The sequence below is a fragment of the Copadichromis virginalis genome, linkage group LG7, assembly GCF_057382275.1.
Source record: "Copadichromis virginalis isolate Kocher_CV1m ecotype Utaka linkage group LG7, C_Virginalis_male_GT1.1, whole genome shotgun sequence".
Taxonomy (NCBI): Eukaryota; Metazoa; Chordata; class Actinopteri; order Cichliformes; family Cichlidae; genus Copadichromis; species Copadichromis virginalis.
Window position 1 is genome coordinate 62251895 of NC_140624.1, and position 22798 is coordinate 62274692.

Below are 22798 nucleotides of genomic sequence, written 5' to 3' on the forward strand. Positions count from 1 at the left end.
AAAAAGTCCCTTTTTAACAGGAAGAAACCTTGGCAGAACCAGGGTCAGGCAGGTATGGCCATCTACTGGAACCAGTTTCAGGTTGTGATTATCATGAGAAGTTGAGAAATTAGTCTGTGTCTGTGTGGGTTCTCTTTCATCCAGGTCAAGGTAGTTAAAAAAAAAAAAAAAAGGTGGATTCCAAATTAAAATACCATACAAGGGTTACGTTTGTGTACTTTTAATCGCAGCCATCTCAAAGTACATGTAACAGCTTGAGGAGATCATGTGACATAAAAATCCCTTTTTAAAAATATCAGCAGTTGTGCCTTGTTGGCCAGAAATCCTAGGTGCACGTAAAAATAAACACTCTATATGAGATAAACAAGGCAGAAAAAGTAAAGAAATTTGTTTGGTTGATTATTTCTTTTTTGTAACAATTCTTCTTCCATTGGAAAGTCTATTTATGTGTAAGGAAATGTATTTATATTTGTGAAGGTTCTCAGTCATCCAAGTCATGGTAATCTAAGGAACTTGGGAAGAAAAGCGACCGGACTTCTTTAACTTTTGTCTTTAAGAAGCTGAAAGAAGTCCGGTTGCTTTTCTTTCCAAGCTCCTTAGATCATTTGTGGCTTGAGCAGTAGAGTTCAGTACAGTATGTGGGTTGCACCCATGGAAAACCTACCAAATCTTCTCTGCCAATGCCAAACAGCTTATTCTGCTATTGACCCTTTGGTGTCGTTTGTTGGATTGGATGATTGAAGTCTGAAGAAACAGGAAATATTTGGCAATTTAACAATTTATTGATTTAGTTTGATTCTTTCATTTGATTTGATTTTTTTCACGAGTGCAACCCACACACAATTTAAAGGGATATAAACCGGCATTCCAACGGTTTAACATTTTTACAACAAAGAAATCATCGACCAAACAAATGTCAGAATATTTTGGGCATTAATTGCCATCACTTTAGTGGAGATACAGAAGGGTCTGATGTTGTGTCCCAAAGTAATTGTCTGCCAAAAAGTGATTGGTGATGTTTCTGTATGGTTTATAAATGCCTAATATATTTGCTTATACTGGTAAATGGCCTGTAGACAACAAAATTTCCAAAGGAATTATATGTTAAATAGAGTATCTTTATGACGCCCGGTTATTATACCTACTATCTTCTACATTATACTCGATGCAGGCCTTTATAGAACTGTAATTTCCTGCAATTTCTGCTGCTGTCGTGGCCGCATCTTTCTTGAAAAGACAATTTAACTCCTATTTTATGTTACCAGGAAATGGACTGGGATGCTCTTCTGGCCAAGAAGGTGAAGCCTCCCTTCCTGCCAGCCATTAGAGCTCCACAGGATGTCAGTAACTTTGATGAAGAATTCACTCGTCTCAAACCGGTCCTTACACTCCCGCGGACACCCTGCATCCTCACTGCTGAGCAACAGGAAATCTTTGCAGACTTTGATTTCTCTTTCATTAGCTGACCACGGCGATTCAAGCTCTGTCTTATTCAACACTGCTCTTCTGGCTCAACAGAAGAGCAGAAGATGGAAAAACTATAGATATCCTTCAGATATTTCTTCCCTGGCAAGATCTGCTTAGCTGGGTCTGATTTCATTGTGCAGGAGTTACTTTTAACACTTTGCCAAAATCATTTTTGTACTTTTTTGTCATTTTTCGTTAGGCTATTTACAGAATATTTACACTGCAATGTTTCTGAAGAGTAACACTGTCTAACCTGTAAATATGTGAAGTCTCACTGAAGGTAAAACGCACTGAATGTACTTTTCTATTGATTGTTTTGTTATTCTCTCTTTGTTAAATGCTTAAAATGGCCAAAATTCTCACTTCTGCTGATATTGACCTGTTAATGTCTAGAAATTTTAAATAACAAATGTGCCCATTTAGACAAAACCAGCCTATATGTAAAGTGTAAATTATGTGAAGGTAAACATGAATAAATGTATAAATGCTGGACTTTAACCAGAAAGCTCCTCATGAAACATTTATTGAGTTTTATAGTACTTCCAGTATTTACAGTATTTAAAAAAACACTGCATGACAATATTGTATATAATTGAAAACTACACCACAGACTGTAAATGTTAATTTGTAAAAAAAAAAAAAAAAAGCAGAGATCTTACTGTCCAAGCAGAAGGACTCAGCATTTTGCACTGGATCAAACACAAACATTTATTGCTGTCTTACAAGGTTACTATTGCACAAGGAAAACCTTAAATGGAAACATATTGCACTCAAACCTTTTAGCTAATAACCAGTGTTCCACTGTATCATTCAAGTCCCTGTTAAAATAGTTTTACAAAAATCTAAAGACATTTTCTGCTCCAAAATAGTTTAAAAAATATGTACAATTTTAAACAACTTGAGACACTGTAACAGGTCTAAATATCGTGTACATGTATGGAATAATTGCCAGGAACAATACAGTTCATATTTCAAACACACTCACTTGGACTAACCTACTTTAGTGACAAAAGCTGCTGGAGAAGGTGAATCCTGTAAAACAGGCACAGCATTCATCATACGAGACAACAAGAGAATGGAACCCACTACACTAAAGTAATTGTTACTCAAATTTTGAATGTAATGATTGATGTGAATTGAGGGTGAACAGTCAGGTTATTGTCAACAAACATCACTTGTTACTTAAATGATTTTGTGGAAGAGGCAGGACTGAGGGTATTTGGGTGAGTAAAGTCCTAGCTTAACCGGATTCACTCAGGTGTGTAAAATGCCTGAAGACAATGTAGAGAGTTGCTTGTTTTGAAGGAAATTATGAACTTGATGTGTAAACAATAAGGAGGAAGGCCGCAGTGCTGGTTACCAGTTATTAAGAGGAGCAGCCTCATTCTGGAAACACACTATGTTCAAATTGTCCTAAAAATGACTCCTATTTCCTGTTCCCGACCTGGTGATGTTCTCCATCGAGGTCAAAATGTTTAAGTTGGGAAAAGAAGCCTGTGTGCTGAGATTCTAACCAACTCGATGTCTACTGTGTTGAAATTACAGCATCGAGACAATGGACGGCAAAATGCCCACCTTATTAGCGTGTTCTTACTGTGATGTTTCATGAAGGTCATAAAAAAATAGCAATAGTCCTGTCCCTGAGTGTTCTGCTCAATAATACTGAAACTTGGCTGAACTGTCCTTCCTCTGGAGTCTGCACAGACCAACAATGAGCAATGCTCATAAGCATGTAGGCATAGTAGCTGTATTTTCACGAACGTGTGCGAGGCTCAAGATCTGATGCTTTTGTTTACCTTCTACACATCTTACAGGTCATACAGCTGTTTGAAAAATGCTGGCTAAATCCTGAGCTCCAGCTGTGTCTCAGACCTTTGAACCTCACATTCTCCATTTTCTATTTCTAAGACCTGCGTTGGTTCGCACAATCCTCGTTGGGTTTCTCACCGGTTCTGCTGTTTTTGAGCTGCTCATTTGTTCTGCTCTTGGCAGCATATTGATTATTATTGAAATGAATCGGCTGCATCTTTAAATTTCATTAAATTAGTGCACTATTATTAGATCATGATCATTAGGGCATCATGCTAATTTGCCCTGCCCCATAGCCCGTAAGACACATGAGCAGGAAAATGATTTATTTCATTTAAGTCCTTGATTTCCATGACTGAAGTAAAATTTCCTCCATCCATCGGGTATTCTAGCTGACCTTAAGTAAAAATTAATTCCATGATAAACAACAAACATTCCAAAGGTGAAGTGTGCATTATACTTAATTAAGTCAATTATTATAGCTCTTATTTCTCTTGCTGTAGACCTTAACATAAGGTCTTTAGACCAGAATTTGAAATGCTTTTATTATAGCTGTCATGCACCTGTATCACTTTACTCATTAGAAAACTTCCTAACCAAAACTGACTATTTGAAAGCTCCCACATATTTCACTACGACTGCATTGAGGTAAAAAAAAAACAGGAAATGCAGGCAATCAATTGCAATAAAGAACGACTGAGAGGATGAGAAGGAGGGAAACGCTCCACAGTTATGGCACAACAACACAAATGCCTATATAAAGGGAACCGGTCACAAGCACAGTTTATCCTCCTATTTGGTGTGTAATCCCAGATCCAGAGAGGCTGTTCATCACTGAAATGTACCTAAACCTGATCGCTGCCCTCCTTGAAGTACACATGCTCCCACACCACTGTGCCCCAGATGCAGAAGAAACCCCAAAGGTTTTGGAATGTCCCGCGGTCAAAGGGGTTCTCATCTGCACCGCAGTGTTTGAGGTAGGAGATGCGGTGGCGCGACATGAACTCCCACGTGGTTGTGTTGAGAGAAACCAGGTATAGATGGGAGCCGAGCAGCAACAGTACGATGAGCGAGAGCAGCGCTAGCAGCATGGTCACGGCCGTCAGGACTCCATTTGTACGCAGCCACTGGTGCCAGATGGGTACGTAGGTGAAACCCGTCCTGAAGAGGAGAGAGCAATAGGATGTGACAGCTTTGCAACAGCAGCAACAGTAACATGGAGGTAGAGATGGGTGGTGTTGCTCACCAGGCAATGCGCAGGCCCCATAGAAGCACTAGCAGCTGGAAGGCCAGGTAAAACACAAACCAGCGGTGGTTCCTCTCACCAACGCAGTTCTCAATCCAGGGACAGTGATGGTCATAACGCCGGACGCAGTGCTGACACGTCTGGCAGTGCTTTGATCTCATTGGCTGCTGCTTGAAACACAGAACAATTTTTTTTTTTTTGAATGAAACAAGTGTCCAAATCATTAATCATCTCCATGATTTCTGCTTCATTAACCTCTTGCACGCAAAATAAATCTGATGATTCCACAGTTATTATGTTACAACTGAAGAATTGAAATTCTGAGTTAATTCCACTACTAACTGTATACAGTGTTATTAAATTCACGTGCCATAGAACCCTCATCTTTAATAATTGTACCATTTATATTCAATTCCTTTTCTTTCTTTCAGTTTTATTTATATAGAGGCAAATCACATCAACAGTTGCCTCAAAGAGCAAGCGATTAATAATAACTAATAATTAATGATTAAATGCAGAGTTGTGTATAAACCACTCGGTGCATCATGGGAAGTCCCCAGCAGCCTAGGCCTACTGCATTATAACTGAGGGAGGATTCAGGGTCACCTGGTCCAGCCCTAACTATATGCTTTAGCAAAAAGGAAAGTTTTAAGCTTACTCTTAAATGTACAGATGGTGTCTGTCTCCTGAATCCAAACTGGAAACTGGTTCCATAGAAGAGGGGCCTGAAAGCTGAAGCCTCTGCATCCTATTCTACTTTTAAATATCCTACAAACCCCAAGTAAACCAGCAGTCTGAGACCAAAGTGTTCTAATGGGGTGTCATGGTACTATGAGGTGTTTAAGATTACTCAAGACCTTGTATATATGGGGCGACCGTGGCTCAGGGGGTTGTGAAGCGTATCTGTAACCGGAAGGTCGCCGGTTCGATCCCCGGGCTCTCTGTCCTGGTCGTTGTGTCCTTGGGCAAGACACTTTACCCTACTGGTGTTGGCCAGAGGGGCCGATGGCGCGATATGGCAGCCTCGCTTCTGTCAGTCTGCCCCAGGGCAGCTGTGGCTACAACCGTAGCTTGCCTCCACCAGTGTGTGAGAGTGAATGAATAATGGCATTGTAAAGCGCTTTGGGTGCCTTGAAAAGCGCTATATAAATCCATTATTATTATTATATAAAGAGGAATTACCATAGGTGGATCTAACAGATGATCAGTGCAAACAGGATCCATAAATGCTATGAATATGTGCATTCATAGCATAGTGGGTTTTTTTTTTAGTTTTTCAATACATGTGCAAGATTTTCAAGCAAGCTTTTTCACTTTGTCATTATGGGGTATTGCAAGTAGAATTTTGAAGTGAAAAGAATTGAATTCATTTTTTGAAGAAGGCTATAATGTGACAAAATGTGGAACAGGTAAAGCGGTGTGAATACTTTCCAAATGCACTGTATTTGGTAAGATTACAACAGCACAGGGCACAAAGTGTCGTTAGTTCAGCCATTTAGTCATTTAATTTAGAGCAATTTAGCATCACCGTTCAGTTCATAGGCCACTCGGAGGCAGGGAGAGCAGCAGGAAGACCACTGAGCAGAGTGGGCAACCATGTCAGCAGATATGAAACTGAAAATGAAATATGGGGATGACAGGGAAGTGGGTTGTAAAGTGCCTTAGAAATGGATAGGCTAAAGCAGCTGAAACAGAGTGTAGTTGGATGTGTAAAAGTATATCAGGTGACTGATATACAATGAATACAGGCAGACTGTCTGTAACTCAGAGCTCAACTCAGTAGTCCAGTATTATCAATGGACCGTGGTACCTCCTTAGAGAAAGTGTCAGTGCGTCATGAATTTTGCCCAATTTTTGTTAGTTCCTGTTTGTGTGAGTATGTGGGGCTTTTCTTATCTGGTGATGAAACATTTTACTCGGAGTCCCGGCATACTGCATCTGAAGTATTATCTGATACTTTTAAGGTCGTCTGGGTATGTAACACAGCCCTGTGTTTCCTGATATCCTATACCACTGCTGGATCCTGCCAGATATCAAGTGTCTCATTTCAGCCTGAGAGCCACACACTGACACACAAACACATGCAGAGAACAAAGAGGTGACATTGTACAGTTTGCCCATCCTGTATGGGAATACAGATGCTACGTCTGTCCACCCCAGCTTTTCCTCTATTGTCACAAGCAGACATATGCTTATTCAAACTTCTGCTTCAACATCCAGAACGACCTTCAGACTCCTTTTAAAAGTAAGACTTCAAGGAGGGGGAAAAAACAGCAGAAAATGACCTCTGGAGAGTTGTGGATCCATCACAAGCAGCATCCGTTCGTTGTTTTAGAAGCAACACAATTTTAACTGTCCTTTTATTTCTGGCCATTTGATTCGGTGGTAGAGTAAGTTGTCTACTAATCAAAAATTCAATGGATCGATCCCCCGCTTCTCCAGTTTATCTTGGGCAAGATACTGTACCCCAATGCATCCACATCAATTGCCTCAGTCAAGATCAGGGTTCCGATGCAACAAAATGAACTCTTGCTATCAAAAATGTTTGATTACAGTTCTTGCTTCAAAGGGTGTCACGACCACTTATTAGGTTTAGGGGGTGTGGACCTGGTGAACCAACAATCTAATACAGGAGATCTGGATTGGCTCTCTGTTTAAAAAGTCCTAACCTCTGATAAATGAGCTTAGATGGAGCCTGATGGGTGAGGGTTAGGGGCAGTAACAGCATTAGCTGCCTCTGGTATCCAGGTATATTGATTCCTCTAGAGTCTCTGCTGGAATCTTTAACATCTTATATTCGATCTTCTGAACTGCTCATCTTGCAGAGGACAAAGGGAAGATCCGTGTATCTCTTTTTCACCTAACTTTTATACCTGGTCAAGCTTTCTCCTCCCTCTCTTTCTGGACGTCACATCTTCTGAGATGACATCTGGCCCGACCCTTTGTGACATCCAGTCACGTTGTTAACGCCTGATCACCAGATGACCAGCGACAACTATCATCCTCTCTCTATCTATCTGACTTGTGCACATACATCATTTACTTGAATGTCTCGCTGAATCCCACCTTTCTCGACAGGTATAATCACTTTTTCCACACAGTGCCAGGTAGATTTTTTCCCCCTTAATATATTCAATTATCATTTAAAAGTTGCATTTTGTGTTTACTCAGGTTATGTCTAAAACATTTAAGCGTGACAAGTATCCAATTTACCATTTGGTAAATGGACTGGTACCATTTTACTGGTTCTTATATATAGCACTTTTCTACTCTGAGCATTCAAAGCGCTTTATACAACTTGCCTCTATACAAGTGCTTTCTATCTAACATTCACACTCATTTATACTCCAATGGATGAAGATGGGAGAGCAACTTGGGATTAATATCTTGCCCAAGGAGTTTTAGGCCGCAGACTCAAGCAGATGGGGATCGAACAACCAACCTTTTGATTAGTAGGTGACCTGCTTAGCCTCCAAACGGCTCTGGTGGCTTTGGCTCTCTGATTTTGTTCTGGCCAGATGTACCACCCTCACCTCTCCACAACTGAGATTAGCTCCCTCACAGAAAAGTGAATCAGTGCAGTACAAATGTAGTGACAAAGATATCTCACACATTCACTGCCTTTTCCTTCAGAGACCTAGTCACTTGGGTTGTGGTTGTACACGTACAAATCTCAACTGTACTTAAGTATTTATTTTTCCCTTTTAGTCCCTACATTTTTACACAAATATCTCCATTTTCTACTCGGGGTTGTTACTCTAAGTTTAAGACATGTGAGGACATTTGAGTTATTATTTCAGGTTACTGTGCGTCTTGAAATATCAAACAAAGTTGAACCTAAATGGAGGGAACAATAATTGCTTGTGCTTATTGCACATGAACAAATAAACAGGGCAAAAACATTTAGTCGGTGCATCATTTACAGCACCGTTTTCAAGGCTTAAAGTGGGCCGGAACAATCCAGAACAGTGTGTTTTGGTCCAGATATCTGGAAGCTGGTCATAATAAGCTTTTTTTCCACAACACTGGTGGTTCTGCATCTAGTGCTACGGAAGAGAAGCATAAAACTTTTTAAAGTCGTGGATAATTTAAATTCAATGTTATTTGTACAGCTCCAATTCACAACAAGAGTCACCTCAAGGAATTTCCAGTGCAATTTTTCAAATATACTCATAAGAGCAGACACACAAACGGTTTGTGTGCCATTTGTCACACAGCATGCCTGCTGTGCTTGCAAAGGACAGAAAAGAAAGTGAGATAACTTCACTCAGAGATGGAGAGACAACAGGAGATTTTATCTTCTAGGATAAAGATTGCTCAGTGGCATTAGATAGCTGACGTGTAATCTCCTTATTTAATTTAGAGCTGTTTTTAAAAAAGATATCAGATCAATAGATGATCTGTTGTTTGGTGTGATCTGTTTTCCATCCATCTTCTTTTTCCACTTACCTGGGGCCGGGTCGCAGGGGCAGCAGCCTAAGCAGAGAAGCCCAGACCATGCCTGGCCCCGACCACCTCCTCCAGCTTGTCTGGGGGAACACCAAGGCGTTCCCAGGCCAGTTGAGAGATATAATCTCTCCAGCGAGTCATGGGTCTGCCCTGGGGTCTCCTCCCGGTGGGACATGCCCGAACCACGTCAACTGGCTCCTTTCGTTGTGGAGGAGCAGCGGCTCTACTCTGAGCCCCTCCCAGATGGCTGAAGTCCTAAACCTATCTCTTTTTTTTAACTTGTATTGTGTCTTTTACCTGTATTGCTATGTATCGCTTTTATTATTTTTTTTATCTTTTTAGTTTTAAATAGTTGTACAGCACTTTGTTTGAAAGCGCTTTATAAATAAAGTTATTATTATTATTATTATTCTGGAAAGAAGCTTATTTCCGCTGTTTGTATCCATGATCTTGTTCTTTCGGTCACTGCCCAGAGCTCGTGATCTCGTGATAGGTGACGGTAGGGACGTAGACTGATCAGCAAGTAGAGAGCTTTGCTTTTACACTCAGCTCTCTCTTCAGCATGGCGGACTGGTACAGCGTCCATATCACTGCAGCTGCAGCACCAATCCATCTGTCGATCTCCTGCTCCCTTGTCCCGTTACTTGTGAGTAAGACCATGAAATACTTAAACTCCTCAAATCGGGGCAGGAAATCACTCCACCCTTTCCCGGCTGAGGACCATGGCTTCAGATTTGGTGGTGCTGATTCTTATTCCCACTGCTTCACACTCGGCTGCGAACCGTTCCAGTGCGAGCTGGAGGTCATCATCTGATGAAACCAACAAAATCACATCATCTGCGAAAAGCGGAGAGGAGATTCTGAGACCACCCAAATGAAAGCCTTCTGCCACTTGAGTACAGATAGAAATTCTGTCCATAAAAATAACAAACCGAATCGATGACAAAGGGCAGCCCTGGCGGAGTCCATCACCCACAGTGAACGAGTTCAACTTATTGCCAGATATGTGGACCAAGCTCTTGCAACAGTTGTCTATGGATCGAATGGCCCGTAGAAATGGGCCAGGCGCCCTTATACTCCTGAAGCACCTCCCACAGGACACCCCAAGGGACACGGTTGAATGCCTTCTCCATGTCTTCTCTGGTTGGGCAAACTCTCATGCACCCTCAAGAATCCTTGAGAGGATAAGGAGCTGGCCCAGTGTTCCACAACCAGGATGAAAACCACATTGTTCCTCCTGTATCCGAGGTTCGACTAACAGACCGTTCCCCCTTTCTTAAAGATGGGAACCACTACCCCGGTCTGCAAATCCAGAGGTACCACCCCTGATCTCCACACAACATTGCAGAGCCATGTCAATCATCCACCCAAGGTGAAGTGTTCCCTTGATCTTGCACTCATAGGGGTCTTCTGAATCACTCTTTGTCTGGTCCCTCGCCCAGGACCAATTTGCCATTGGAGACCCTATCAGGAGGCAAAAGCACCCGGACAACATAGCCCCTGGGAACCCTGAGACACACAAAACCCTCCACCACGATAAGGTAGCAATTCGCGGTTTTCATATTATGAAACATTGTGCAAAATTCAACACAGTTCTATTCCATTTAATTGTATAGCACTAAATTACAAGAACAATCAACTCCAGGCGCTCAAGATTGTAGAGACCTGACGATAATAAACTGGCATACTGCCTTTTTGTTATTCACATGTTCCATGACAGTTGTAGGCAGCTGAGTGCAGACTACACTGCTTATCTCACAACACAGTGACGTTTACAGCCATGCCCTATGATGGAGCGGTGGTCAGTGTCAGGTTACACCAAGGGCAGCAGGCAGCAAATTAGGTGATGATGTTTATTAGATTCACTCAATGAATTCCACCTTTAAATTAGCTTTGTACTGCTTTGGGTTGAAAATCAGCCGTAATACCTCATGTAAGATGCTCATATCCTGCTGAATTGATTTGGCCAGAAAGAGCAGCAGGAAAGCTCCATCTGATCTCCACATATCTACAATGAAGGCAACAGAGCTAGTTTCTTTTAATTCCCTTTGTTTTTCTCTGCTTGTGTTCTACATTATGGATGTGCAAACTGTTTACATTCATTATTAATTAGAACTGAAGTAACAAGGAGTTACTTTTTACTTTTATACTTTTCAAAGCCTGTACTTTTTTTTACTTTTACTGGAGTAAAAAAGTTGAATAAGTACTTTAACTTTTACCAGGGTATTTTTTATTGGAAGTGTCTCTACTTCTATTTAAGTGACATGTGTATACCACCTCTGCCGACGAGCTGAGCAGCATACCTGAAGCAGACAGTGGCCACAACGGCGCTGTCTCAGGGATTTGGTGGCAGGAGGAATCATGTCCTGCTGCTCCTCAGTCACTCCCAGCATGAACTAATACAACAAAGAAGACAAATTGGTCAGAAAGGAGTAACTGTCCAGCTAACAAATTATGTTAAAGTGGACACTGTCACTGTTTCCCACTTTTTCTATATGGTAGGGACATCAGATGGACTGAGGTGTCCTCACTTTTAATCTTATCCTTCCTGGTCACTCCAAGTGAAAATCTTAACATGTTCACCTCAGCCCCCTGTCTGTTAGTCAAAGCCACTGTCTCCAAGCCATACATCATAACATGTCTTACTACCATCTTGTAAATCATCCCTTTCACACTCCTGACTTTTATCTCCACCCACTCCATTCTGCCTGCACTCTCTTTCACCTCTCTTGGGCAGTGTCTGTTGCTTTAGATGGTCTGGACCCCAACCAAGTTATACAACAGCTGAACCTTTAATTGCATCTTTGCTAGTAACTTCTGACTTGCATGAAATCCTTTTACTTCATCTAAGAGCAGAGTACCACTCTCTGTGCTGGCACATCGACAGTAACTCACTATCTCTGGTCCTTGCATGTTCACCCTTTCCACCTATCTCATTCACACACACATATTCTGTTCTTGCTACTTTCATTCCTCTTCTCCATAGCATACCTCTACCTCTCCCTACTCTCGCTATAGATCACAATGTCAACTGCAAACATCATAGTCCACAGAGACTCCTGCCTGACCTCATCTGTTAGCCTGTCCATTACAACAATTGCTGGATATCATCACTGATTTCTATAATCAATTTGATTCCGATTCACGAGGTCCCAATTCAATTCTATCCCTGATTCAATTTGATTAAATTCAATTTTGACTTAGTCAGGTATAGTATAATTCTGATCATTTATCAGTACATATCCATATTTTATATCTAGGTATAAAAACTGACTTCATCAGAGGTGTAAGCATCACAGCACATGCCTTTGTGTCAAAGTAACTGTGGATAAAACACAGAAAAACACGAAGGAGATTTTCCTGGCCTGAATTTTTATAGCACCACCTTAAAAATTCTCTGCAGTAGATCAAAAACAGAAGAAAACCATGAATTAACATATGAACATTACCTGATGCTGCTGAAGCGAAACAGAGCAAAGTTACAGAGGTTTTATTAGAGACACAGCTAAGCCTTTTGCAGTTTGGCATAATTTTAAAAAGTTTACATTTCTTTGTCGTTGAACAGCAGAAATTAGGCATTTTTGAAAAACAACAAACAAACCAAAAAAAAACCAAAACAGCGGGCGACAGCAATGCACACAACGGTAGACTGGTGCGTAATAAGCAAGCGAATAATGCAGAAAACTGAGATTTGAGTTTGAGAGAAACTGTTCTTGAATTACACAGAGAAAGAGAGCGAGCGAGAGCTGTGCAGGAAGTGTGATTTTATTGTGGTGGAAGCAAAAGAGCAAAAGTAGGAGGGAATTAAATATGATGTTTATTAAATGTGAACTGTAGTTTTGATCTTCTTTTGCTGCTGGTTCAGTGAATTTTGATCGGATAATGACAAAACCTGCAGAATCAGAATTCAGCCTAGACAGCGTGTCTGTGTACATGCCATCGGGTGAACGATCTGCTCTTTGTGTTTACATCTTTGTGTGGATTCTGTTTACCTGCTCTCATTTGCTGTTTTAGCTGTTTGGTGGTTGTTGAAATTCTTTTGTGAGCCTTAACCTGAGATTCTGGTGTTTCTGGCAAAATAAATTTATATTTAAAAATCGATTCAGGATTTAATGAATCGATATTGTGTTATTCTAGCTAACATCGATTTGAATCGGAAAATAGATTTTTTAAAGCCACCCCTAATTTCAACTGGAAACAAGAAAGGCTTTAGAGAAGATCCTTCACCACTGTCCTCATACATGTGCTGCACCACCCTCACATACTTTTCTTTCTCGCTATTAGAGTAGGGCAGTGGTTTCAAACTCGCAGCCCATGGCCACTTGTGGCTCACGTCACCCCTACTTGCAGCCCGTATATTGAAGTTACCTTTTTGTTGGGAGGATTTGTTTGTTGTTGAGTGCAATGTTAAAATAAGTTCTTTAAAAAGCAAAAAACGATTTAATATGAAGGCATCATGAGGAGAGAGTACAAACATGTTGAGGGACTGGCTGTGTTAGTTCAGTGAGAGTTATTTGTGAAAAAAACAATTTTCACCAGCAGTCAAAAACTAACGTGTACACTTGTCTGCTTTTTTATTTTGTTAAATACGAACAAAATTATAACAGAAGTGATGCCATGTGTCTGGCCAGAAAGAGAGTAGCAATTTCCTTCTCTGGTAGTTTAATGAAAGGCTTCGGTTAGTTAAGCATGAGGGGGGGAAATGTGTTAACACTGGCAGTTTTGTCTTGTTATAGAATATTTGAAATTTAAAACAAACAAACAAAACACTAAATTTTTGGAAATACTTGCTTGATTGGTTTGTTTTTGCACTACTTACACTAAAGTGGCCACTAAAGAGATGACAGTGCCAGCAGTGGCCTACAGCTCATTTAAGTTACAATATTAAGCAACTTTAGGCGACTATTGCTGTGATCTTATATAAATAAAACTGAACTGAATTAAAGGCAGAGTGTTAGTTTGCCTTAAATAAATTATTGTTATCATTATTGTTTTGGCACTGCAAGCACACGATTATCTTTTAAGATATATTTTTTAAATCAGGTTTTTTAACCAGCAACGTAAACATTCAAGCTGCTTCAAACCATCACAACACAAAGGTAAAAAGTGGGAGTGATAACAGTAATGTACAGTAGGCTCGTGCTCACCTGCAAGTCCGTGTCATCAGACAGGATGAAACCCGGGTCCATCAGAGAGACCGCGAAGTACAGCAGCACAGACAGCAGCACCAGCAGGACGAAGAGCACGGGCTGGACAAGCTGGCCCGTCTCCTCCTGCTTCCTCAGCTCTGTGAACACATCACTCACACACTTAACACCACCACAGCTCCCAGGGGTGTGCGAGCGATTATAGAGGCAAAGCCTATGAATGTAAAGTGATAGATTCACCTGTATCATGTAGGAAGAGGATTAACGTTATGACCCATGTCAGAATCACATGTGATGTTCTCACCAGAAACCCTGAGCCGAAAACATTTTTGAACATGTTCTTAGCATAATAGATCAGCCATCCAACATGCAAATGGAGCTGATAAACGACAACACCACTCTCTTCCCTGGGCAAGCGTCATACAAGCCGTAATGTCGTCAGAGTATTAAACGATGTGTTGCGACCGAATCAAATCGTTGAATATTTCTTCTACCCAGGACATATTACATATGTCGAGTTTCGGCAGCTGGGAAGTAAACATCCCGCTCGCTTCCTTCCAGTGGATTTGTTTTTATCCTTCCAACGACTCACAGTAGCAGCGATTAGTATGGCAAACAATCTAGGCCAAAATTCTCTAATTTTCTAACCCGTTTGTTTAAGAAATGACGTAAAAATCGCCGTTTGATAAGTCAGAACGCCGTAAAAAAAAAACGGCGTTGACCGGAACAGAACACAGTATTTTACGCCAGAGACTGGCGCCTTGAACGCCCCTTCTGAGTGGAGGAAAAAACGCCGTTTTTCCCGGTCTTCCAACGCCGCTTTTTACGTCATACGCAGCTGCGCAATGAGCGCTGTTTTTGCGAGTGTTGGGAAAAGCGGCGTTCATAGACCGGGAAAAAAGCGTTCTTTCCGCCACTCAGAAGGGGCGGTTCAAGGCACCACTCTCTGGCGTTCTGACTTATTAAACGGTGATTTTTTTTACATCATTTCTTAAACATACGGGTTAGAAGTCAGGGCAGAAAACGTACACTGGTCAGATGTGACAATTAGGGCTATTTTTCTTCCATAAATGTACCTAATCAATATTAACCCTGATTCTTTTGTCCCCATGATATAACAGAGAAAACACTATTGTTAAAAAACATTTTTTATTCAATCATCTTCCGGAAGAGAGAGACCCCTGCACAGCTCAAACGCCAGTTGCAAGAGCTCTAACATTTTTAGCTCAACATGTGTCTTATATGGTGTTATTTCTGTACTTCAGACGTCACACACAATTTCAAACATTGCTTATATGGCAAAGTTTCTCTTTTCTGAGTCTTATCTTTTAATATGCCTGTGCACTAAAACTTCCTGTTTTTTTAGTCTGGCTGAGCACTTAGTTTGTGAGTCAAAAGTGGCCTTGCTCTACAAGCCTTCATTATTAAAGTACATAAAACAATATAATAGGAAAATAAGGATACTAAGGATATTGATTTCATGACACTTATTAAACTGTGATTTTTACATCATTTCTTAAACATACAGGTTAGAAGTCAGGGCAGGAAACATACACTGGTCAGACGTGACAATTAGGGCTATTTTGCTTCCATAAATGTTTCTAATCATAAAAGACCTTACCAAGATGGCTCCCAAGTACCCAAGTAGCTACAGTTATGAGGTGATGATACCTCATCTACATATGTTCACATATATATGTGAAAAGTTGGGGGGGGGGGGGGGGGGGGGGAGTCATCTTAATGTAACTGTGGGAGGGTTATGTATTATTAATTTTAATCTGTAAGTAGTGGTATCGATTAAAGTCTGTTTTTGCCTCTCTCTCAGCATTTGCAGAAGAAGGGGTGACTTCGTGACCTAACAGCCAGATGTGCTCAGTAAGTAGACTGTTTCATTAATATGTTGTGTTTCTTATACATTCAAGTTAAAATACTTTATTATCTAAGTGACTGTATCAGTCAGTAAAACACCCTCCCTCATGGGTCTCTATGGGGGGGTGGGGGTGGTGGGGTTAAGCCAAGGTAGTAAGTAACCCAACAGGCATTCACTCATCCACACGTCTCCCCATCATTCACACACATGTATTCTGGATTATCAAAAGACAAAATAGATGAAAGTGGTTTATTTTTGATATTCTTTTATTTTTTGTGGATCAATTTCTTTTTTCTTTTAGAAATTCTCCCCCCAGGAAACAACATCACATTGTAGGTTATCAAAGTGACATTTGGATATGATCATAATTACATACAATTCAAAATTAAAAAACAAAACTTTGCCGCAGTCCTGGCACACACCTCTAAGCTGCAATCCACTGTTTTGGAATGTCAAAAAACTCTCTAAATGACAAAAAAAGCTATTGAGCTTGCAACTTTTTGGCCTGCTTTTCATCCAGAACAAAGGGAGTATGAATTGTCCTCCCTTTCAGCAGCTGCTCCAGACCCTGACAGAGGAGATGAGGCAGGAGTTAAGTCATGAGCAAAACTAAAAAATTATTTAGTGAGTACTTTTTGTCCGCAGTGTATCTATAATACAAGAAAGAATCGCTGTCTCTAAGTGCTCTGCAGGGTTCCACAATTTAACACACTGTTCTCACCTCTCCAAAGTACGAGACAAGCGGTGAAATCTCACATTGAGCCGGAGGACTGTCATCAGCTGACACGCTGCAGGATGAATAATGCACAACTTGAGATTTAAATAATAGGTTTCAATTTTTTTTTCTATCAGCCTGAAAACAACACTAACATACATTTTAAAAAGAGCTACATGCCACAAAGTATATATTATTATTACAATAGTAGTAACAACAAATCAGCTCCTCAGGGTGTGGAGTACATAGGAGCATCTCTGACCTGGGAAGAGGAAGGGGATTCCCATATTTATCCAACAGTGTGGCTCCAGCAGATGTGACCCAACGGCAGTGTTGAGCCAGCAGAGAGTTCCTGGCTGTGGTCGGGTTGTCTGTGGCTGAGCCATCTGCATTTTTCAGGGGGGAAAACTCATCCTCCCTGACAACCTCAAACGCAACAAAGTTCCTTCCAAATACAAGGGAGTAAATTTCTAATTAATTGCAAATCACCTATACAGTAAAAACAACATGTGTAAACACATACAAACTGAAAGATAATGTAGAGCAATTAATACCTTGAGAATTCGAAGACGTCAAAAACAAACTTCTCCATCTTTATGCCATTGGATTTGGATGGTTTGACTTGAACGCCTTGTGCGTCAACAAAGGGCACTTTCTTTAAGGCAACATGTTGCTTCAGCTGGTCTTTATATTTCCTAAAAGATGAAATATGTTAGCAGCACCAAACAAAATGGAATACCATAAAAATGGAAGGTTTTATACTCAAGGAGCAATGAAGTTCAATAGCTGTATAATTAAAATCTGGTTAATTTGGCAGTGAAAAACATGTTAAGACTTCTTCTGTGCCAAGTTGTCAGTTATCAGTAAACAAAGCACTGACTCATCCCTTCAGTTAAATAGCCTTTTATGCTCGAATGAATCATTGACCAGTGCTAACGCCGGTCTTAACAAACAAAGAGAAAAAAAAACAAAAAAGAGAGATCAGGTTCAAGGACTGGACTGAAAGTTAGTGACAAAGCAGCCAACGTCCACTGAAAAACTTAGAAAGCGTGGAGAACTACTGCTCATGACCAATTTAAAATATTACAACAAAGGCGAGCTCCTTTGAAGCAAAATATAAAGAAACTCAAGTAGTGTTTTAAGACTTTTGCATAGAACTGCACCACACACCTCAGCGTTGCTGCAGATCCCTAGAAAGAAAGAACTCCCCAACAATGATTATGAAGTGAGAATCACTGAACTATAGCAACTACTACCTTCTAGAGGTTTATGTGCTCACTAAAAACTAATTGAAGCTAAGATACCCCAACAGGCTGGGACAGTACACATTTATGCACTAATATATTGTTTTGGTCTATTTGTGGACTCTTTAACAAACATCTAGTATACACTGAAACAGCCAGATCTAACTTGCAGAATAAAAAGAGCTCAAATTTGTTCTTTCTTAATTTTATTTGGTCATTTGTGTACTACTAAAAGCTGCCATTCAATTGTTTATAACGTTGTGCTGCCCCTTACTCTGCCACATCCTGCAGGAAGCTCCTGGTAAAGAAGTGATTGCAGATGTTTCCAGCACTGTAAACCAACTCTCCTCCAGGTCCTCGCAGTTCAGCCGTCTGTGGCTGGACCTCACTGTACTCGACCACCTGGGATACCCCTCGTACTCTGCAAACCACGCCGACCGGCTCTGTAGGGTACGCCTTCTCCACCACCTAAAGCAAGACAGAGGTGGACGAACAAGGAAGAATTAGGAGAAACCATTAGCATACTCATGTACAGCCAATCGCTTGGCTATATGCAGTCTGCTCTAATGACTACACAGATACTCGTACTGGACACAGTTCTGCACGATTTATTGTAGCTGAAGGATTGGACTGCTATTCAAGTAACTTTGTTTAACGTGAGAGTCCAAAGAAAATATTCATAAGAAACAAAAATGAAATTCACTTTCCACAAAATATAATCCTTCAATTGATTATATTCAATTACAATGTAAAAGACATCTTAATGTATTCTTTCATGTATACTGTGTGATGCTGTATTACTCCACCTTGGCCCCACAGTCAGCGCCCTTGCTCACACAGAAGCCAATAAACACAGGATCGGCCATCTTGACCAGAATGTTGTCCACGCAGTACACATGCAGGTACTTTACTCCCCTTTTCTTCATGTCCTCCAGCACCTTATTGTCCACCAGTGCCTGGTACAGACCTCCATTACCATCTGAAACCAAAGTTTAGATAACTCCACTCATATTTGTTTCTGACTCTTCTGTGTAACTTCATATGCACCCACCTGGTGCCATGGCTATCTTCCCTTTATCCTTCAAGATGACTTTTCCATCAAATGTCACAGCTGGAATCATTCTTTGCTCAAACATAACGATGTTTGTTGGTTCCAGTCCAAAATAGTTGTTCTCCTTAAAAAAAGTCTCAGTTGGAGCCAGAGTGAATTCACTGGTCATTATGTACCTGAAGAGCACAGAGGGTAGAGATTATACACCGTTACACACAGTCTGCAGCAGTGGAGGACTATTGTGGAACTCCTGTTTCGGGGGTTAAACTGAATGCAGCATTAGCAAAATCTATTTAGAAAAATGTTTTGAAAAATTAAAACTATTATCCATGTAAAAGCTAAAAGGAAGTGATGCCGAGTGGTATAGAGCCATTCTACTTAGTTGAGCACTGAAAATACTTTCTACTACAATCACGCACACTCTGATATGGTGCTTTTATTAATGCCTAAATGCTTTCTAACATTCTCACACTCCGATGGATGCAGGGACAACCTGAGAATCAGTGTCTTGGCCAAGGACACTTTGGCAAGCAGACCTTTTGATTAGTAGATGACATTCTCAACCACATGAACCACAGCCACGTTTTCAAACCAATGTTAACTTAAAGAATTACCCAATTTTTTTTTTTTACCTGATTTTTGTTTCTAAGAAAATTTCAGCCACATATGAGGATATTCGTTTAAACTTTCGATAGAACAGTAGCAGTAAGTGGATATCAGGCCCTTGTAGAGCAAGATTTAGTGTTTTGGTCTAAATAACCCAAAATGTGATGTCCACATATGTGGACGCCAGGTCCTAGGAGGTTAATGTTGACTTTATTGAAAAAGTTAACATTACAAAAACTTATAGAAAGAGAAAATGCATCAGGATTTTTACTTTGACTTTGAGTATATACTCTTACACTTTATCAGATTATCAGAGCAAGAGGAACCTACCATGGAACAGTGCATTTAGAGCCATGTTTGCTGTCTGCAAGCTCTTGGATTTTGCGAATGCGTTCTGCCTGGATCTGATACAAAGTTTTGCCACTCGGCAGCCCAACATTGTACATTCCTTTAGGGTACTGAACACCAAGACGGGTCCCCTGACCACCAGCCAAGAGCAGGACTCCAACACAGTTCTCCGAGATTTCCAGCAGCCCTGTTATTGGGAAGAAAAAGAAAAAGCTAAAATGAGCAGAAGCACACACAAGGGAATTGTTTACTTCTATAACTTAAACTTTCTATAAAAACGTATTTTAATTTATAATTATATAACTATAACGAACTTATTACTCTATTCATAATTTTATAGAAGCGTTCTTCAGAGATAAATTTTGTGGAGCTTAGAAATTACTCAGTTTTATTTGCTGTCATAACCCAGCAGTGCTTACTCATGACAATCACAGAGGACAGCAGTGAAGCAATGACAGCCCAGTGTCAGATCATTTCATGTCGTAGCTTTTAAAGTACTGCCAGGGCAAATGGCTCTGACTTGATTTGGATTTTTTTTTTTAAAGTAAAAATCAGAATAAATTTATATGTAAATTATATGTTTTTATATTATATGTATATTAAACATTTCTCTATAGAGTCCATTTAAGAGAGGATTTAAAAATCTCTCTAAATACGCAACCTCTCTTTTAAGGCCTAAAGTTATGTGTGCATCTGTCTGCATCTACAGGCAGCTGTAGCAGACTGCCATCTACTTGGCCACAGTGAAAAGGACTTAACTGTGTTTGTGCTCAAATACTGGAAGATTAAGGAATTAACAAATAATATGTCCTGTGATGTGTTAGCGCCACTGAAGGAGTTTGTGCTTCCTAACCAAGGTTGCTATTGTTAGCCCTTACCATTTCACCATCTCATCAAAATATAGTCAACAAAATGATTTAAATCTAAGCCTGAAAAAAACAAAAAAACTCACAGTAGCTCCCTATTCTGTAAAACCTCCCTTTCACTCTTGCTGCTCTCTTTCTGTCACAAATCGCCCCTGACACTCGTCTCCACTCTGCCTGCACTTTTTTCTTTACCTCTCTTGTGCAACCAAAGTCTGTAGTTTCATTTGAACTGATCTGTCACTGCTCATGCACAGCTCACCACTGTCTCACTGTCTTCATTGGATGCCCTGCACCACTCTCACGTGTCTGCCACTCTCGACTTCCTCATGCAGTATCACAGTTCCTCTCTTGGCACCCTGTCCTATGCTTTCTCTTGATCCACAAAGACACAGCGAAGCTCCTTCCAACCTTCTGTGTACTTGTCCATCAGCACCCTCAAAGCAAACATCACATTTGTTCTGTTCTCCGATTGTCACCTCTCTTCTTAGCCTAGCTACTAAAACTCTTTCCTATATCTTCATTTGATGGCTCATTAGCTTTATTATAGATGCAGACATCAATTTGAATTTAAGATGATGTTGCTCATCAGATTAACTCACTGAATTTCAGGATTATAATGTAGACGAGTTGGAAATCCGCCATGTCCTCTCATGTAATATGTGCTTATATTTGGATTAACTGAGTTGTGGAAAGACAGTTAACCTCAGAGCAGCAGCAGCAAGTCTAAACTGATCATTGCCTATAGCCTACTCGGAAATCTCCTGGAACTCACAAGAGAAATTGTTACAACTTGTTATTCTTTTCACCACAACTGATTTTAGCATTCTCACACCTTGTGAAATCCAATTTTAACTCCTAATCTAGTCCAGATAATCGGATAAGCCTTCTGTGCGCATGCTCAGGTTTCCATCTATAGTTGGTGGTCCAATCACAAAATGCAAAAAAAGTATAATCCATTAACCTTTCCATCATAAGAAAATGATATAACTTTACCATGCCCCCTCTCCTCTGCTAAGGCTGGTTATCACTCCTAACGCCAGGGAGCTGGTGGCTAAAGTGTTTCCAAAGTAATTTAAAACAATTATTTTTCAACCAATTTAATATGAAAACACTACAATTAACTTTAAAGTGTTCGCCATTTTGAACTGTTCTGTGTACATATTTGCACACGTTCATATATGATGATGATTACTAGAGTATTTACCACTCAGTATCTGTACTTATGTAACGACTGTCTGCACGTTTGCCCCCCTCCGTGTCTGAACGCGTTACTCGTGCACCAAATGTGTATTTTACCTCGTCTTTCCCACTCTTCTAGAGAGTCTCTCCCACTTTTCTTCACGCTACCGATGAACTCAGGGGGGATCGGCTCTATGTGCTGATCCAAACTGTCAGGCGGGGAGGCTGCAGCCTTCGCGGCCCCTTCACAGTGATCCTTCAGCCCTTTCAGGTCCAGCTGAGCCAGCTCCTCGAGGAAAACATCCCGCTCCTCCTCACACAGCTCCGGCCAAAACTGCAGGACGTGCGCCTGCCCTGCGCTCTCCAAACCCTGCTTTACTTGCTCAAAACAAGGCATTTTGCGTTTGAGTCCGAAGCAATTTTAGATCAATACATGTCCAACTTTCTCCTCCGATCAGGCAGCAGAAACACGCTGCTCCGGAGGACGTGGCTGAATGTCGGGAAAAACTCGTGACTGCAGCTCTCAGGAATCCTGTCATACAGGATACACTGTAGAAGGCAAGTCAAAAGCGTCTTTATGCACTTCCATGTTTACAGAAGTCAAAACGTGTTTACTGCTTCCTGTCAGTCAGACCACGCCACGAGACCAAAGGCCACGACAGCAAATTTACGACAAAGCTGTTAAGTCAGCGTCTGATCACCTGACTGCACACTGTGGTTAAAGCCGCATCCGATTTCCTCGTGTCAGCATTGTTCCCACATCATCATAATTAATGTTGTTCCAGGTTCAACATGGCAAGT

General features: G+C 40.7%; 3 protein-coding genes across 4 annotated transcripts in view; 1 reads left to right on the forward strand and 2 right to left on the reverse strand.

Annotated features, from left to right (window-relative positions):
* pkn3 (protein kinase N3) overlaps positions 1 to 1966 on the forward strand; it is a 32007-nt gene extending 30041 nt beyond the window's left edge. The window contains exon 22 of the mRNA XM_085464630.1: positions 1266 to 1966. Coding sequence (XP_085320756.1) covers positions 1266 to 1466 — 201 coding nt within the window. The 3' untranslated portion in view covers positions 1467 to 1966. The remainder of the gene's footprint in view (positions 1 to 1265) is intronic.
* On the reverse strand, positions 1967 to 14882 carry zdhhc12b (zDHHC palmitoyltransferase 12b). 2 transcript variants are annotated; one of them, XM_085464632.1, is made up of 5 exons: positions 14359 to 14882; positions 14119 to 14258; positions 11275 to 11367; positions 4523 to 4689; positions 1967 to 4437 (listed from the first exon to the last, which is right to left on the reverse strand). In XM_085464632.1, the coding sequence occupies exons 1-5, from the start codon at positions 14453 to 14455 to the stop codon at positions 4122 to 4124; spliced, it is 813 nt and encodes a 270-aa protein (XP_085320758.1). In that variant the 5' UTR covers positions 14456 to 14882; the 3' UTR covers positions 1967 to 4121. The 2 variants fall into 2 exon arrangements, with proteins under 2 accessions (XP_085320758.1, XP_085320757.1); XM_085464631.1 differs by having other exon boundaries at positions 4523 to 4692.
* Positions 14883 to 16217: 1335 nt separating this feature from the next.
* Positions 16218 to 22647, reverse strand: uap1l1 (UDP-N-acetylglucosamine pyrophosphorylase 1 like 1). The gene is made up of 9 exons (XM_085464633.1): positions 22115 to 22647; positions 19935 to 20139; positions 18999 to 19174; positions 18754 to 18926; positions 18222 to 18415; positions 17258 to 17398; positions 16966 to 17148; positions 16710 to 16776; positions 16218 to 16556 (listed from the first exon to the last, which is right to left on the reverse strand). Exons 1-9 carry the CDS (start codon positions 22392 to 22394, stop codon positions 16470 to 16472), a joined length of 1506 nt encoding a protein of 501 aa, XP_085320759.1. The 5' UTR covers positions 22395 to 22647; the 3' UTR covers positions 16218 to 16469.
* Positions 22648 to 22798: the final 151 nt, after the last annotated feature.